General features: G+C 35.0%; 1 protein-coding gene across 1 annotated transcript in view; it reads right to left on the reverse strand.

The window, feature by feature from the left end:
* Positions 1-2,359: 2,359 nt before the first annotated feature.
* Positions 2,360-19,560, reverse strand: part of MED23 (mediator complex subunit 23) — an 88,346-nt gene continuing 71,145 nt past the window's right edge. Inside the window, exons 20-22 of the mRNA XM_083122208.1 lie at positions 18,377-18,661; positions 10,812-11,018; positions 2,360-3,682 (exon numbers count right to left, since the gene is read on the reverse strand). Of these exons, the coding sequence (XP_082978334.1) occupies positions 3,544-3,682; positions 10,812-11,018; positions 18,377-18,661 (631 nt within the window). The 3' untranslated portion in view covers positions 2,360-3,543. The remainder of the gene's footprint in view (positions 3,683-10,811; positions 11,019-18,376; positions 18,662-19,560) is intronic.

Below are 19,560 nucleotides of genomic sequence, written 5' to 3' on the forward strand. Positions count from 1 at the left end.
AACACACATGGATACTACTTTTCTTTCACACACACACACCTCCCCCCTTCCCCCACACACGCGCACACAGAAACAATCCCACTAAATTGGAAACTTCTCCAGTTTATTCTTTCAATCTATTTTATTCTTCCTATGTTATTATTCTACAAAGCAGCCCCAGAAAATAAGTTCCGTTTGTAATTTATACCGCAGCTGCACTGCAATCGCAAAAGTGTGCATGCGCACCAAGTAGTTAGACCCATTGACAAGGCAGAGACGTCAGTGTTAGAGAAGACAGAAGTGCAGATGCTTCGTAATGGGTTGTGATAATGTTCAAGAAAATCGAAACACCCATCACGTGTGTAGTGTGCTCAGTCATGCAGTTTTTGAATGCACAGAATGTGTCAGCAGCTGAAATTCACCGTCATATTGGTGAAGTGTGTGGTGAGCAGATCATGAGTGCCTCAATGGTATGGAGATTGATGCAACAGTTTAATGAAGGATGGAACAATATGCATGATGATGAACACAGTGGGCGACCATCTCTGGTGAGAGACGAATTGGTCCATGCTATGGAAGAGAAGATTAAGAGAAGCGACGATTTACCCTGACAACACTGTGCATTTTCCACAAATTTCCCAGTCGCTGCTTCATGAAATTGTGTCGGACAGACTGAACTTCCACAAATTGTGTGCCAGCTGAGTCCACGCTCGCTTACCACAAAAGGGGCAATTAAGGAGTGAAATACTGTTTCTGACACGGTACTGCGAGGAGGGTGATGACTTTTTGAATCAGATCGTGACTGATGACGAGACATGGCTGTTGCACGAGACTCCGGAATCAAAATGAGTCCATGGAGTGGAGGCACACATCCTCACCATGAAAGACCTAAGCCAGGCCGGTTCTGCCCACTCGGAAGGTCCGTGCACAGTGTTTTGGGACAGACAAGGTGCATTGCTTGTGGACTTTTTGGAGCACAGCGAAACCATCAATGCAAACAGCTATTGTGAAACTCTACGAAAATTTTGTCACGCAATCCAAAACAAGTGCCGTGGCATGTTGAGCCATGTTGTTGGACAATGCTCGTCCCCATACGGCAGCTGCAACACAATGACTCCTTACAGACTTTGGCTGGAAAACATTTCATCCCTTATATAGCCCAGACCTCGCCCCATCTGATTTTCATCTCTTTTTGCACCTGAAAGCTTTCCTTGCTGGTTCGAGCTTCGAGGATGATGATGTGATCAAACAAGCTGTTACCTCTTGGTTATCAACAAAGGTGGCATCATTCTTTGATATGGGGATATAAAAAATGGTGTCTCATTATGATAAGTGTCTCAACAGTGATGGCAATTATGTTGAAACATAGTCCAAGGCTTGTATTTCAGTGTACAATAAAATGTTTTGTTCAATTACATTTTGTGTTTTTTAATTGACCAATGGAACTTACTTTCTGGATGACCCTTGTACTACAGTGTGTTATTTCTGCTGTCGATAAAGATTCTCTGCACAGATAAAGGAAATGCAACAGTAGTAATGGACATAGCTGAAAAGTGAATACAGTGAAAAACTAATGATGCTTGTAGACACAGATAACTACTGTTGACTAAACAAGGATCCCACATCTTGCATGTACTTGTAAAGGCTATCATTTTACATAGATATGTGACAAAGGGTACTCACGTCAAACACTTGAAGGATATATTTTATAAATTCATATTGTTATGAACTCACAATGTTACTCTTTCATCCGAATATCTGTTGCAGTTCAATACAGCATATACATGCTATCAAAAATCATTTTGAAACACCCTGTATATGTTTTTGTAATCTTATTGAGCCTGTGACATACATTAAGTTTGAATGTTGCTAGAAACTCAAAAGATAACTAAGGATGATTTTTAATAAATTAGTATGAGTAACATACCCAAAACGTTATTAACACATTAATGGCATCCATGGTTACGCTGTCAACACTCTCTTAAAGAGTTGAACCTAGAAAAAATATGCTGAAAGATTTTCAACTTGTAGAACAAAGCTTCATTATAATACATGAATAAAATAGCTCTGTAAATTTTCAGTTACAGACTTATTGAAAAATATGCTGAAATTTCGAAAATTCACACCCAGTTGCGAAAACACACGTTGAATCATGCATTGACTTTTTAGCATTAACCTAGCTTGTCTTCGAAAAAAAAAAGAATATAAATTATTGTCTTCCAAAAAGGAATATAAATTACAGAAATTTTAGGGAGTGATTTATGATTTCATAAGACTGGCAATTTGCTTTGGACGGTGCCAGTGCCAATGAGAAAGACCTGGACTATGGAAATGTTTATGAAGATGCCTTTTATTTCATGATAAATTCAATAATACATTCACAAATATTGAAATTGTCTTCCTGTGAAAAAAAAAAAAAATTACAATCAGTTGGTCATCAAAATATAGCCTTTTGCCACTTCTTATTTGAAAATACAATAAATTTACAAACTATATCCATATTAACTCATTTAAATAAACTCTTGGGACCATAATTTAATATTATACATTATTGAAAATAAACAGACCAGAAAAATGAAGTAATGGATGATTTTACTTTCTCTAAGAATATGCACTTTTTACTTCGTATGTATATTTTCATTCCAAATAAATAAAACAGTCCTCACAGCATTACCAGAAAATATTATCTATTGTACTGTTTCAAAATTTGTGCTTTGTAAGTAAATAATACTGAATATGTTTTTGTACATGTCAAGAGATCTGTAATTCATAACTTACATAATGTACATGTGAAGTGACAAAATGAATTCTTGCCAAAATACAAAAATGTATAGAGTAACTAGAAATTTTGTTTAAAGTACAAAACAAATATATGTAGTAGTTTTATCTTAATCATCTTTATTTAATCTTCTGGGACATTTGTGTACTGATTGCATACATTGATTTTCAATTCTTTGTATAAAACAAGTTCATTACAATTGTATCAAAATTAATATTTTAAGTCTTCTTGTATGATTCACTACAATCATAAAAAAAGTTTTGTTTGCATTTGGAATACACTATTATGTTCAGTTTATAAGCTTGGATCACTATCATTACTTTGTTTTTTGTTATTATTTACACACATAAAACTTTTCTATTACTTCATGCATTTAAAATAGTTATAACTTCATTTAAGTATTATCATCAGCACTAACTTTCTCTAAATAGAGTATGTTAGATTGCATCACATTAAGACAAATACTTCTGTATTTGTTTGTCATTTTCTTCACTGTTCCTCCATAATTTTCCACCACCTTGCACCACTCCACGACCAGGGATCCACACTCACTCTCTTGTTATGTATATAATCAAGCATGATCAGTGTCCTCCACATGGTTTGCAAATATTACAAAGTTTATTAATTGTTCATTTTCTAGAACATAGGAATAGTTCAGAAACTAGGTTCTTTCTGAAGGTCCTCCATTAAGCTGCCCTCTCCTTTGCACATTCGTGCTACTGAACTTCTGCTGCAGGATTTTCAACAGGTTTTGTGGAAGGCACCTGTTCGGCCTCTTGCCTGTCTCATGAAGCGTTGATTTCTTCTATGTTCAGGTGAGTTATGAAGCGCAATCTCATCTGCAGGGCAGGACGAAGATTTCTGATAATTCTCTCCACTTCTGTCTTGATCATGTCTCCAATAAACATGTACTTGATGTGATAACTGATGCTTTGTTAAGGTTGTCAATTTACAATGTCATGTTATTTATGTTATCAAGTGTCTACACTCTCATACAATGATCCAAAAAGGAACCATAAAAACACCTATCTCTAAGATAGAGAAAATTAAAATGAATGAAAGATGGTACTGAAAACATTAGCATATTAATTATTAATTTGCATTATTTATTTTGTTTGTATTAATTGAAGGGCTCTGGTGTAAAACATGGTAAGTGACATTTTGGTCATTCTTGAGTTCATTAAGAAAAAAGGTTATTAGAAGCTGCACTGTATATAAATTGTTTTCGTGTTGTGTTAACCAATTTCAGAAGGGTTCACTGAGTCCAATGCAAATTATATGACATGGCAACTTCAATTGAAAATTGAAGGATGGTACATTTTACTTTCTAACTCAAAAAGGACCAAAATGTTACTTGGCATGTTTACACTGGAGCCCTTCAATTATTATTATTATTATATAAATTATTTATTTGTAGCTTTGAAACTGATATATTTTTACTGTATCAGTAGGGGCATGCATATTTCGTTTTTGACGAAAAAACGAAATTTGAAAAAACACATTGTAGTGTTAAGTTTTCATGTTTTTGAAAGGTGTGAGATGCATTTTGTGACCATGTTTTGTCACGAAATAATGCGAAATGAACTGCAAAAAGCGAAATTAACTCTTAAAAACGAAATTCAGGGTTTATTCACCGACGCGACACCTTCCGAGGTCTGAAGTATCCTGTGAGTTATGCAATTCCCGGAAAAATTGATTAATTCTGCTATTAATATTAGAGAAGCAAAAATGGACTTCTTTACACAAAAATAAACTTAATACTCTGATAAATATATAAATGTGCTATTAGAAGTGAAATGTTAATTCTGTGGAATAAGTGTAGTTTTTAAATCAAATTTAGGATTATATTCACAATTTTAAAACCAAAATGTCTTTTTATATACCACTTTTCATCCAATTTTTCAGCACTATAACACCGATATTTTATTTTATTTACCACTTTTGAACCCGAAATTGACTTAGTTTTTGTACCGAAATTTTGCTTTTTTATTTACCAAAAATATGTGCCTCTATGTATCAGTAATGGATGTTACAGGAATATTGCTGACAATTTTGGTGATCAAATATTTCTATGAATAGCCTGGAATTCAGGGCAAAGTTCTGTCATTCCATTACTATTTAAATATAAAAGTTTAATACATGTACCTTGTCTGTTTCAAAGCAAAACTTATTGCAGTCACCTCACTACATACATTAATTAAGGAGGTTAACAAAACATTAATTTTCTTCAAGGAATATTTACAATATTATATTGGAAGACTGAATTCACGGAAACTGTAAAATTTCTTAAATTCACAGGTTCTTCTTCTAGGGCAAGACACTTTAAAGTCATGACCACATAAATTCTATTGGGAGATTAATGAATTATTCAGATTTTTCATGAAACACTGGCCATTTTTCTGTAAGTTCAGTATTTTGTTTGGTAAAAACTTTACATTTGTACATTCCTAACTTACATGTCAATAATAGTTGGGCTGAAAAGTTCGTAGGCTAACATAGTAAAAAATATTTTTTTCACAAAATTCGATTTTATTATTCAATATAGTTGCCTTCGAGGGCGATACAACGATTATAGCGGTCATACAATTTTTCGATGCCATTTTTATAGTACGATTTCTCTTTAGCCTCAAAATAGGCCTCAGTTTCGGCGATTACCTCTTCATCAGTGCTAAATTTCTTTCCAGCGAGCATTCTTTTAAGGTCTGCAAACAGAAAAAAGTCACTGGGGGGCAGATCTGGAGAATATGGTGGATGGGGAAGCAATTCGTAGTCTAATTCATATAATTTTGCCATCGTTTTCATTGATTTGTGACACGGTGCATTGTCTTGATGAAACAGCACTTTTTTCTACTTCAAATGGGGCCGTTTTTTCGTGATTTCATCCTTGAAACGCTCCAACAACGCTATGTAATAATCGCTGTTGATGGTCTGGCCCTTTTTGAGGTAATCGATGAATATAATACCATGGGCATCCCAGAATACTGATGCCATAACCTTGCCAGCCGACTGTTGCGTCTTTCCACGCTTTGGATTCGGTTCATCACGTGCAGTCCACTCGGCTGACTGTCGATTGGACTCTGGAGTGTAGTTATGGAGCCATGTTTCATCCATTGTAATATATCGACGGAAAAATTCGTGTTTATTACGGTTGAATATCGCTAAACATTGCTCCTAATCATCAAAACGTTGTTGCTTTTGATCGATTGTGAGCACGCGCGGCACCCATTTTGCACACAGCTTTCGCATGTTCAAATATTCATGCACAATATGCCCAACACGTTCCTTTGATATTTTTAAAGTCTCAGCTATCTCGATCAACTTCACTTTACGATCGATCATTTAAAATTATTTTGTGGACTTTTTTGATGTTTTCGTCGGTAACAGCCTCTTTGGGGCGTCCACTGCGTGCATCGTCTTCGATGCTCATTTCGCCTCGTTTAAATTTAGCAAACCACTTTTCAACGGTTGATTTTCCTGGTGCAGAGTCCGAATAATGTTTATCAAGCCAAGCCTTGGCTTCAACAGTATTTTTTTTCGCCAAAAAACAATGCTTTATTAACACACGAAATTCTTTTTTATCCATTTTTTCACAATAACAAAAGCTGCTTCACTCACAATGCTATATCTCACGAACTAATTATCCGGCAGCTGTGAAATTTATACACGTATCTTTTGAAGGTTAGTACTAAGTAAAAGTCACATGGATTTAATTCTAGTAACGCCATCTATGAGTCAGCCTACGAACTTTTCAGCCCAACTGTTAATTACAGTACATTGATTATACGTTTCTCAGAGCCTATGGTAAAAAAAGGTTACTATGAGGGACATTTAAAATATAGTATAATTTTATAACATATTGCTTTATTGGGAAGTGCAACAAGTGATACATCTTAGTATTATCTAATGTACATGTAATGAAGGTATATATTTGTTCTTTAACCTTCACATTCTTTACATGTGAGTAACTTCATTATCTGCATAACAACTACCAAGTATCCCAACACCATGTAATAACCATCACCAAACATCCTAATACCAAGTATGTTAAAAGCAGGGGAGTTTTTTTTTTGTTTTTTTTTGAATGGTTAGGAATTTTAAAATGTGAACTTTTCAAATGCACAGACATGTTTTAAAATTAATTGAATAAGAACTACAGTGGAACCCTGATTTCACGTTCCCGGATTTTAGATTTTTCCACATTATTCATTCAATTTGACAGTCCTTCATAGCAAAATGTTATAAAATTTTCCTTGATTTTACATTTCCCATATTTTAAGTTTTTTCAGCTTTGTTTCCTGAAGAACATAAATATGAAGTTCCACTGTATTTGTTGTACAGTTAATAGTTGTTTTATCTTGGATGAAATGGTTAGGGCTATCACAGCAGGCATAATACTGACATTCTACCTCGATACAGGCACAATTAGAAGAAGATGAAAGAAATATAATTTATTCAGGAGGTCCATGTAGCCCTCACATTAATGCAAAGTAACTAGAAAAATTCTAAAATGTAGCACTACTCTGTACCTACAATCATGCTAAGTACAGCTGAAAATTGACCCATAATTTAGTGTAAAAAATAATTAATACCTATTATTAGGGGCAGGCATATTTCGTTTTTGACGAAAACACGAAATGTGAAATAACACATTCTAATGTTAATTTTTCATGTTTCTGAAAGGTGTGAGGTGCATTTTCCAACCCTTTTTGTCACGAAATGCTGCAAAATGTGAAATAGACTCAAACACGAAATTTAGAGTTTATTTACTGATGCGACACTTTCTGAAGTTTGAATTATCCTGTGAGTTATGCAATTCACGGAAAATTGATTAATTCTGCTGTAAATATTTGAGAAGCAAGAATGGACCCCTTTATACAGGAAGACACTTAATACTCTGGTAACTACATAAATGTGTGTTTTTAGAAGGGTTATCTTAAAACATAATAATAAGTGTAATACGTGCAGATTTTAAATCAAATTTTGGATTATGTTCATAATTTTAAAGCCAAAATGTCATTTTATACACCACTTTTGATCGCTATAACACTGAAATTTTATTTTATTTACTGCTTTTGAACCCGAAATTGACTATTTTTGTTCCAAAATTATTTTTTTATTTACCAAAAATATGTGCCTCTACCTATTATTAGAGGCATGCACATTTCGTTTTTGACAAAAAAAACGAAATTTGAAAAAACACATTGTAGTGTTAATTTTTCATGTGTTTGAAAGGTGTGAGATGCATTTTGTGACCATGTTTTGTCATGAAATAATGCGAAATGAACTGCAAAAAGCGAAATTAACTCTTAAACACAAAATTCAGGGTTTATTCACTGACGCGACACCTTCCGAGGTCTGAATTATCCTGAGAGTTATGCAATTCCTGGAAAAGTTCTTAATTCTGATGTTAATATTGAAGAAGCAAAAATGGACTCCTTTACACAGAAATAAACTTAATAGTATGATAATTACATAAATGTGCTATTAGAAGTGAAATGTTACTTCTGTGGAATAAGTGTAGTTTTTAAATCAAATTTAGGATTATATTCACAATTTTAAAACCAAAATGTATTTTTATATTTGGTCTAGGAATTAATTCGTGCGGTTGTTACGCACACATTGAAGCTGTAGTTCAAACACAAAATACATAAATACCTTAAGAAAAACATTGTCCATCGCGAGCCACCACTTTTGCCCATTTGTCAGGCAAGTTACGGATTCCGTGGCGAAAGAAGTCCTCATCCTTTGAAGCGATCCAGTCAGAGACCCATTTTTCGATATCTTCTGAAGAAGTGAACCGCTGTCCAATCAAATCGTTATTCATGCAATCGAACAAGTAGTAGCCCGAAGGAGCAACGTCTGGCGAATACGGCAGGTGGGGTAAAACTTCCCATCCGACATTTTCTAAATAGGTTTTGACCGGTTTTGCGACATGTGGGTGAGCGTTATCATGTTGAAAAATAAGTTTATCATGTCTGTTCTCTCATTCTGGTCGTTTCCTGGCCAGAGCTTGCTTCAAACGCATTAATTGTCGTCGATAACGTTCTCCATTAATAGTTTCACCCAGTTGCAGCAGCTCATAGTACACCACACCTTTCATATCCCTCCATATGCACAGCATAACCTTTGAACAGTGAATATCTCGTTTCGGTTGTGATGGACCTGGTTCACCTGGCTTCACCCAGGCCTTTCTTCATTTCGGGTTCTCGTAATGGATCCACTTCTCATCGCCAGTAACAATGCGATGCAAACATCCCTTTCTTTTCTGTCTTTGAAGCAGCAATTCACAAATGTTTTTTCGTCTTTCAACGTCTCTGTCTTTCAATTCAGGTGGAACCCAATGTGACATCTTTGAATCATTACCATGGCTTTGAGGCGTTTGGAAACTGTTGTTTGATCTTGATCAACGCCTAATGCTTCTGCAAGTTCTTCCTGCGTTTCTCACGAATCCTGATCGAGCAATGCTCTCAATTCTTCGTCTTCAAATTTTTTTGGCTGTCCAGGTCGTTCTTGGTCTTCCAGGCTGAAATCACCACTTCTAAACCGTGCAAACCACTTCTGACACATTCGCTCAGCTAGCGCATGGTCACCATACACTTCCACCAAAATACGATGACTTTCGGTAGCACTTTTCTGCATGTCAAAGTAATGAAGCAGAACACCCCGCAAAAACACTTTATCTGGCACGAACTGCGCCATGTTCAGTTGACTACAAAATGCTGTTGTTGAAGGGTCAATCAACTGCCCTATACTACGAACGATGTGCGCTGACAGGAGTTTTCAACGCATGTGTGGCTACACGGAACTGTGGGACGATACGCTTGTTACGCCATCTCTTGTCCAGGCGCACAAATTAATTCCTAGACCAAATATACCAATTTTCATCCAATTATTCACCGCTATAACACCGATATTTGATTTTATTTACCGCTTTTGAACCCGAAATTCATTACATTTTTGTACCGAAATTTTGCTTTTTTATTTACCAAAAATATGTGCCTCTACCTATTATGCAATAGCAAAAATAAGTGATGTCATATATTCATTGGCTGTCGATTCAAGCAATGGCTATGTAACCTAGTTACCTGAATTTATGTATCACAAAATACCACTCTGAGAAACAGACTATTTTTTTTAAAAAAAATCCACAAAAATATTTCAAAAAATAAATTTCCTGAAAGATGTATTTTTTTCCAAATTTCATCTGTTCCTGTTTGACTATATGACACACAGTGAGGAAAACAGTTTGCAATGTCACCAATATTGTGAGAGCATGATGACTGCAGTAAAATGAGAGGAATTTGAGCTGAAATTCAAACAACTAGATATGTCTCATGATGGGTACAGTGATGCATTTGAGTGAAACCAGTCAAAATATTTAAAGAGATCACACACTTTAAACTATAAAACCTACGAAGCACTGGAAAATACACATGGAGTGATGGATACGTGCAAGACATATATTGTACTTGTGGCATGTTTTTTGCATTGTGTATTTCTGCAAAACCACATAAATTCATGTATTGGCTGGAACTTTCACCCATCTAACTACTACTTTCTCAATAATATCTCTTAAATCATCCTCATGTGTTAAATTCTAAAAAAAAAAAAAAATTCATTAGGAACTTTCCTATAATTTGATTTTTAAAAATTTTGTTTTTTTTAATTTTGTTGTCACTCTTTGGCTAATCGCGATACTGATGATGAAGTTGATGAATCCCAGGCTGGGATTTGAACCTGGTCATAGCATGCTGTTCTAACCACTCTCCTGTAACATTTTAGGAGAATCCTCATGTAAACAATGACAAGATATTACTCACGTAAGGTACTGAACCACAAACTTAAATATTATATCTCCAGTGTGTAGAGTATGAGGTTCTTGGAAATGAGACATTTTTAAAAGTAGTTGCTGAAAGAAGACAGTTCCAGGACAAGTCTATTCTTTCTAACATTTACCCATTTCTATTTTAAAAATTTCCATTGATAAAATTTCCCAGCGGTAATTGTATCAATAGAATGCGCATTCCATTTAACCTGCAACTGAAAAGGATACAGTAAATCACAGATTGGGTCCATGTATTTCATCTGAGGAACAGACTTGTCCACTTCTTCCAGCATTTCATACAGTTGTACAGTGATGTCCATCAAGCACCTTGGCCTGTCAGTGTTAAACCTCTGGAGGAATGGCCCCACAAGATGACACACAAATAAAAACTGCTCTTCAGTCTTCACAATTGGATGCAGGGAATCCTTTACAAACCTACAATATAAGACGAAAACTGCAAGAACCCATGAGAAGGTAAAATTTTTATCCATGGTGTTGGGATGTTTGCTAGCAGTTATTGCATGGTGCTAGGATGTTTGATGGTGGTTATTATGTAATTTATTATTATTACTATTTCAAATCAGCCCATCCCTAATTTATAACACATAAAAAATAACAACTTCAGCTTTCTCCATAGCATATACAGGAGAACTACATAATAGCCACTACCAAACATCCCAACACCATATACATGTTTGTTAGTGGTTATTACGTAGTTCTGCTGAATATGCTATGGAGAAAGCTGAATTTGTTATTTTTTATGTATTATAAATTAGGGATGAGCTGATTTGAAATTTTGGCCAATACCTATACAGTTCCAATATAAAATTTACTGATACCAATAACCGATATTTTACCAGTCTGATATAAAATTCCAAGTGGTCCTTGAAGAACTTGAATAGTTCATCAACCTCCTTAATAAATGCATGCTTTGAGGTGACTGAAGTGCATATTTAGACATTTACTTTTTTAAAAAGTAGGGCATGTAGATTATCCATAAAAATTATAACAAAATGGCAGAACTTTGCTCTACATTGCAACATATTTATAGATATATCGGATCGGTAAAATAATTGGTAATTTTACTGATACATCGATATGACTATATCGGCAGATACTGACAGACTACTGATTAATATGTCCCATCCCAATTTTTGTGTTATCCAAATCTTGGTCATGGTGATGGAACATTATATTATTATTGCAAATTACTGCACTCTTCAGTCAAGTTAGGTTCTGGAACTAATGGTTCTGCTGTGTGGACTTCATTTACTTATGATTTATCTCCTACATGGACATTTAAAATATCATTAAAGTAGTTCTTCCATCTATTTAGAATATCGCTTGGGTCAGCTAGAAAATCACCGTATTTATCTTTTATCAAGTTTACTTTAGGTTGCCACCCCTTTCTAAACTCATTTACACCTTTATATAAATCTCTGATATTTTTATTTTTGCTGTTTGTTTCAATTTCGTTAATTTTGCTTTTCAAGTAATCTCTTTTTTTACTTCTAAACATGCGGTTAACTTCTCGCTTTATTCTATTATAATTGTTTAGATTTGTATCATCAGAGTTATTTAACCACCTAAGTCTAGCCTGATTTCTTATTTCTATTACATTATGACATTCATTATCAAACCATGGCTTACTTTTTCTCGGTTTATGGTATCCTATACTTTCTTTAGCTGCTGATTCTATTGCATTACGTATGTGCTCCCAATTCTTATTTACGTCTGTTTCATTTATATTTTCATCATCATTTAAATCCTGCAAAACATCAAATCTATTTGACAGTTTAATTTGGTAATCTTTCTTAATTCTTTCATCAATAAACTTTCCTGTATCAAATTTTATAACTTTTAGATTTTGTTGCTTATGATTTATCACTGAGAGTTTTTTATTAAAGATGCTATTAAAAGGCTAAAGAATAACAAAGCACCTGGCATTGATTTAATACCAGCTGAGTTAATTAAATATGGTGGAAATTCATTAATATGTCAAATTCATAAATTAATTTGTTTAATATGGAATAAAGAAGAAATCCCTCAACAGTGGAAAGAATGCATAATTGTTCCTGTGTTTAAAAAAGGTGATAAAATGAACTGCAATAATTACCATGGAATTTCTCTACTTTCAACAACATACAAAATATTATCTAACATTCTTTTAACAAGACTAACCCCATATGCTAATGAAATTATAGGTTTTATCAATGTGGATTTAAACGTAACAGATCAACTACAGATCAAATTTTTCACATCAGACAGACACTTGAAAAAAAGTGGGAATATAATCAAAATGTCCATCAGCTATTCATTGATTTCAAAAAAGCATATGATTCGGTCAAAAGAGATAAATTATATAATATATTAGTAGAGTTTGGAATACCTAAGAAGCTTGTTAATATGATAAAAATATGCACCAGTGAAACAGAAAGTAAAATTCGTGTGGGTATTAATATGTCTGACAAATTTACAATTCATGATGGGTTAAAACAAGGAGATGCATTATCTCCATTGCTCTTTCACTTTGCCTTAGAATATGCTGTTAGGAAGGTAAAAGAAACTAAAGAAGGACTAAAATTAAATGGTGTGACTCAGTTGTTAGCATATGCAGATGATGTAGACTTACTGGGGGATGATGTGAATACAATTAAGAATAATGCTAAAATATTTTTTTAAAACTGCTAAAGAGATAGGTTTGCAAGTTAACAAAGAGAAAACTAAATATATGCTTACAGGCCGAAACCAAGTGTTAGGTAATAATCAAAATCTAATTATTGATAACAACTTGTTTGAACCAGTTTCCAAATTCAAATACTTAGGAGTAATATTAACAAATGAAAATTATATTAAAGAGGAAATAAAAAGTAGGCTTAATTCAGGAAATGCATGTTACTTCTCTCTTCATAAACTTTTGTCTTCTCGTTTAATATCTAAGAAACTAAAGGTTAAAATATACAAAACAGTAATTTTGCCTGTAGTATTATATGGATGTGAAACTTGGTCCCTTACATTGAAAGAGGAACATAAATTGAGAGTATTTGAAAATAGGATCCTTAGGCAAATCTTTGGACCTAAAAGGGATGAGGAGACAGGTGAGTGGAGAAGGTTACATAATTTAGAACTACATAATTTGTATTCATGTCCAGATATTATTAGAATAATTAAATCAAGAAGACTTAGGTGGGCAGGCCATGTGGCACAAATGGGAGAGGAAAGAGGAGTTTACAGGATTCTTGTTGGGAAACCTGATGGTAAGAGACCTGTAGGAAGGCCAAGACGAAGATGGAGGGACAATGTTGAGATGGACCTAAGGGAAATCGGTAGGGATGGAAAAGAGTATATACATCTTGCTCAAGATAGGGACAGATGGAAGGCCTGTGTTGCTGCATCCATGAACCTTCGGGTTTAAGAAGGCTAGGGAGTTAGTTAGTTAGTTAATTACTGCACTCTTGAATTTCTTGTGAAAAATAATGGAAGAACAGTGAAGAAAATAACAAACAAATGAAGAAGTATTAGTTTTAACGTTACACAATCGAACATGCTCTATATAGAGAAAGTTAGTGCTGTTGATGATACTTAAATGAAGTCATGTTGAACTGTTTTAAACACATCAAGTAGCAGAAAGGTTTTGTGTGTGTAAATAATAACAACAGAAGACAAACATCAAAGCAATGAGAGAGAAATCCAAGCTTATAAACTTGATATAATGGCATATTTCAAACACAACTTTTTACAATTGTAATGAATCATACAAGAACCTTAAAATATTACTTTTGATACAATTAATTGAAAATCAATGTATCACTAGACACATGCTCTAGAAGATTCAATATGCATGCTTAAGATAAGAGTACATCAGATGTTTGTCTTATAATGTGGACAAAATTTCAAGACTAACACATTTTTTTAATATATATTTCATTTTGGCAAGAATTCATTGTCACTTCTCAAGTTCATTGTCTAAGTTAAGAATGAGAGATCTCTTGACATGTATAAAAATCCATATTCAGTATTATTTACTTACAAAGCACAGATTCTTGAATCTCAGTACAATAGATAATATTTTCTGGTAATGTTTTGAGGACTTTTATTTATTTGGAATAAAAGTATAAGAAGCAAGAAGTGCATATTTATAGAGGAATTAACATCATCCATTACTTAATTTTTCTGGTCTATTTATAATTTCAATAATGTATAATAGGGATGGGCTGATACCGATAAAGTACCGATATAAAATTTACCGATACCGATAACCGATATTCTACTGATTCGATATAAAATTAGAAATGGTCCTTCAAGAACCTGAAAGGTTCATTGACCTCCTTAATAAATGTGTGTTCCAAGGTGACTGCAGTGCAAAAGAAATTGCATATTTAGACATTTACGTTTTTAGAACGTAGGGTATGGAGATTATCCATAAAAATTACATCAAAATGGCAGAATTTTGCACTAAATTATCAGATATTTATTGACATATCAGATTGGTAAAATAATCGGAAATTTTACCAATAAACTGATACACTGATATGCTTATATCGGCCGATATCGATAAAGTACCGATTAATCGGTCCCATCCCTAATGTATAATATTAAATTGTAGCCCAAACAGTGAATGTAGTTGAGTAAATATAAATAATGTGTCAATTTATTGTATTTTAAAGTAAGACGTGACAAACAGCCATGACCAACTGATTGATTTTTTTTATCACAGGAAGCCAATTTCAATATTTATGAATGTATTATAGAATTTGTCATCATGAGATATATCATCATCATAATCATCAGCACGAGTTGTTGATGCAATTGATCCATCTAGCTAGGCAATGATAACAAGCAAAAGGCAATACATTACACAAGGTTGTTTATCAGGACTAGGTGTAAATAGTAGAAATTTCAACTTACTCTCCAACAATGGCAATTTACACCGGATTGTGGAGAAGCTTTCAGACTGAAGTGGCAGGTGACAAGTGACAAGCAATATATGGAGATTTCACACAGCAGCCACAAGCGACCTGGTCTCCTTCAGTCTAAAGCAAAATATTCACACTGCATGCACCAACAAACCAAGGTGACACATCCAGCTTGACATGTTGCTTCAGTTCGAAAAGTTGCATTTATATCTGAAGATTGGTTTGCAAGAGAAGAAACAACCGTTGCTTGTTGCCTATCCATTCGGCCCGAAAGCTCTTTTTACAGCAATTTCACTATATTATAAGAAGCTCTATTGTTGTACAAGTTGAAAATCTAAGAAAAAAAGTTGATTGGGTAACCATGGTTGTGAATAACGTCTCGTGTGTGTAATATCGTGCAAATTTATTTAAAATCATTCATACCAAATTTTGAATTTCTATCAACCTTCAAACAATTTCAATACAATTAACTAGGTACAAACAAATATGCAGGATGTATAAAAAATATTTGGAAGTTGTTTATTTTCTCATACATGCAAATATATTTCAACAAACCTACAATATAAGACAAAAACTGCATGAACTCATGAGAAGGTAAAGTTTCTTTACATTTAGAATAGTTTGCATTCATGTACAAAACTTACAACAATACTTGCATTTGCATTTTGCTCCCTATTATTCTTGCAATAATGAACTGTACCATACGAAACTTATAAACAGTTCCAAATGATCTACTGAAATAATGCTTACAATGGTAGGCATGTCTAGACTTGTTATGAACCTTTGCTAACGAATGACCAAAATACAGCAGCTTGCCAGATATCAAGAATACAAGAGGAACCAATCAGCTTTCATAAAAGGTCCAGGGAAAAGAGCACTTAATAAATTTTAGAGATGGGATATTATTTGACTGGTATATTAGTAGATCGAAGCTGATGCCGGTGTACTGTATTGGTACTGGAACGTATTGGTTGGATTTTATTTACCAATACCAGGCGATACTTTTCTAATATTTTGGTCACTCGTGGGTTCCACAAAAATGATGCATGACACTTTCCTGAACTCTAATTATACAAGAATGAGTTTGCCAGAGTGCAAGGGCTGCCAGCACCGAGAGGAACAATTCTGCTGCAGGGCTAAGCCAGAGCCTGTTCAGAGGAACGACTCCTCTGGCCAGTGAGCAGGATCAGCAACCAACCACAAGCCTTGTCCTGGGAACCAAAGAAGGTCAGCAACCCAAATAAGTAGTTCCCAGTGTGCTCACCTCATCTCTAAGTTGTATCCTAAGTGGGGTACTTTTTGGTAGAAACAGCATGGATATGTTTCACGAAATGCATAAATCGAACAAAAATGACTGGCCTCGTGAATCTGGTGAAGCCAGTTCTTTTATCGACTTAAGGAACACACTAGGCAAAATCATCAGCCACTCTGTTCATAGAAAATTTTGACGTAGCATCCAATGGAAGGCATGTTTTTTTCTGGCAGAAATAAACTTGGCAGACATTCTAGCTCATTTTGATAACTTTTTAAGAACTGAAGTAATTCTTGAAGCTTTCCTGGCGGCGAATGATGAAGTTCTCTCAGGATATCAGCCAGGTGATTTCCGGATAGGCTTCCGAGCTTTCGAGAGCTAACGTCACTCTCATCTTCAGGGATTAAAATGCAGAGAGAAGTTGGGATATGGTTTTATGTATTTGATGTGGGAGGGGTACGATCCACAAACCACCACAGAAAGTCAGAACCAGACTTCAAAACCCTAAAGACGACCTAGGACAGAAGACACCTGAGGTTTACTGTATCGTCTGTACCTGCGGTAAAGCCTACATCGGGCAAACGGGGAGGACAATCAAACAACGATGCAAAAAACATGCCAGCTACATAAAGAATTTTCACCCAGAAAAATCTGGGTTAGCAGAACATTCCATCCAAGAGAGCCATAAAATCGACTTCACAATCACCAAGATCATCAATAAGTCATCCAATTACTGGGACAGAATCATCAAAGAAGCAATAGCCATCCATGGGGAAAGGAAAACCTGAAGAGGGACACGGGACTAGAACTGGACCCAGCCTGGTTAGTGATAGTCGACTGGGAGTGCGGACGTCGTAGAGACGGTACCTGATTAGCCTGCCACCTGCACCGTACCCCTCCAACATCAAATACATAAAACCATACCCCAACCTTTCTCTGCATTTCAATCCCTGACGATGAGAGTGACGTTAGCTCTTGGAAGCCTATCTGGAAATCACCTGGCTCATATCCTGAGAGAACTTTTTAAGAACTGTCGAGACACACTCATCTTGTGCATGTTGCTTCATATTGCTCTCTATTCAAACTAGTGCAGTTTGAAGCCATCACGCACACACATTGTCTGCAAGTAGCAGATGATTTTCAATGAACAAACCAGCCTCCCAGTCTGTGAATTTCGGACAAAACAAACTTCATACGTCAGACAAAAAGTGACTTAAGAAACAGCATAACCAACCCAACAATCTTCACAACAGGACTTACAGGATGGCCAATGGTTATAACTTGTTCAACACATTAAAATTGTGCAACTTTCGGAATGTGCCCCATGCATACACATATTCAATTGGAAATCTTGTCACTGTAACTTTGCTCTGACTCACCGTTCATTGGTCAACAGGATCTACTCTCCAGGACAGAGGAAATTAGTCAGTCAGTTAGATCTCCAGGGAAACACCCTGGGATGAAGAACCTAAGGTCACAAAATGCAAGCACATTGAAAAATAAACCGTATAACATTATCCTGTAGCACAGAAATTAGAATCTATATTTAGACTTGAAGAAAGAAACTATTATACTATACTACTACTACAGGCTACAAATTACATGAATAATGAGGAAGTACTTACTGTGGGACTGTGGTGATCTGCCCCACTCCAGCATGATGCCACATGGAATGAGCAAGTGCTAAAGTGTAGGAGAATTTGTTCTCCAGCAGTGACTGGTGCGTTGTATTAAAATTAAACAGCTGGAATGGTGTATTGCGATACTTCCACTGCGACAATTCAGAACTGTTGGTGACTTCCAGCAGGCGATCGTGCAACACCAACCAATAGGAATCGGGTAATGCTGCCATCACAAGACCAATAGAATTAATCCACAATTCAATCTGATTGTTTGGGATAACTGTGTACCTGAAATATGTAATTTTAATTTGTAATTACCCAAAATAATGTAATTATATAAAAAAAAGGAAAAAAAATGATGGTCTTAAGAATTAGCAATTCCCCCCAAAACAATAAAAAAACACTTATGGTACAGTAGATAACATAAAATATGAACACTTAAAAATTATAAAATTTCATGTTCACTTGACCAAATTTAACATTTAGTTTAAGAAATCCACATGTTTGTAGCTAGTTTAGAACTGAGTATTTTTAAAACTACACCTTCCGCTACAATTCTGGAGCAAATCCAATATACATTTTGTACATGAAACTGTAATACCATGTAATAGCTACAAGCAAAACAGAAACCATAAAAAAAGTTTGAACTCCAAAGGAAGAAGTTTTACAAACATGAGAAGTTCTTGTCTGCCCCAGTCTGTGCCTGGATCTTTGGTGCACATGGCTCAAACATGAAATTCCTCACTACTAGACAAAGATAACCTCCTCACACTCATTTGATGTGATCAACTGCATCGTCAGATCCACACTGCCTCTTCTCCCCTCTTTTGCATTCTAAATGCTTGCCAATTTCCTAGTTGCTGTGGTATTCCTTATTCTCTGTACGTGGTACATGTAGTCTGAATGAAACAAAAAGACAATCTTGGCCTCCACTAGTCCTTCTCTGGGGACTTTAGTGTTATATATTCAGATTACTGTGCATTATAAATTTGTTTAAGCCATATAGTTTCCTTAGCTGGGATGTTTGCTTAATGTAGAAACTAGAGTACTTTAGCTTGCTCAAACACGTTCGAATCTCCCATGCTCAAACGTACCACACTCATAGTGGAATGACTGACAACGTCCTGCATTTCAGAGCCTATTAAGCAGCACTGCAACCTAAAAGTCATACATGGAAGGAAATCACT

Source organism: Lepisma saccharinum, chromosome 5 (assembly GCF_977018435.1).
Source record: "Lepisma saccharinum chromosome 5, izLepSacc3.1, whole genome shotgun sequence".
In the NCBI taxonomy this organism is placed as follows: domain Eukaryota; kingdom Metazoa; phylum Arthropoda; class Insecta; order Zygentoma; family Lepismatidae; genus Lepisma; species Lepisma saccharinum.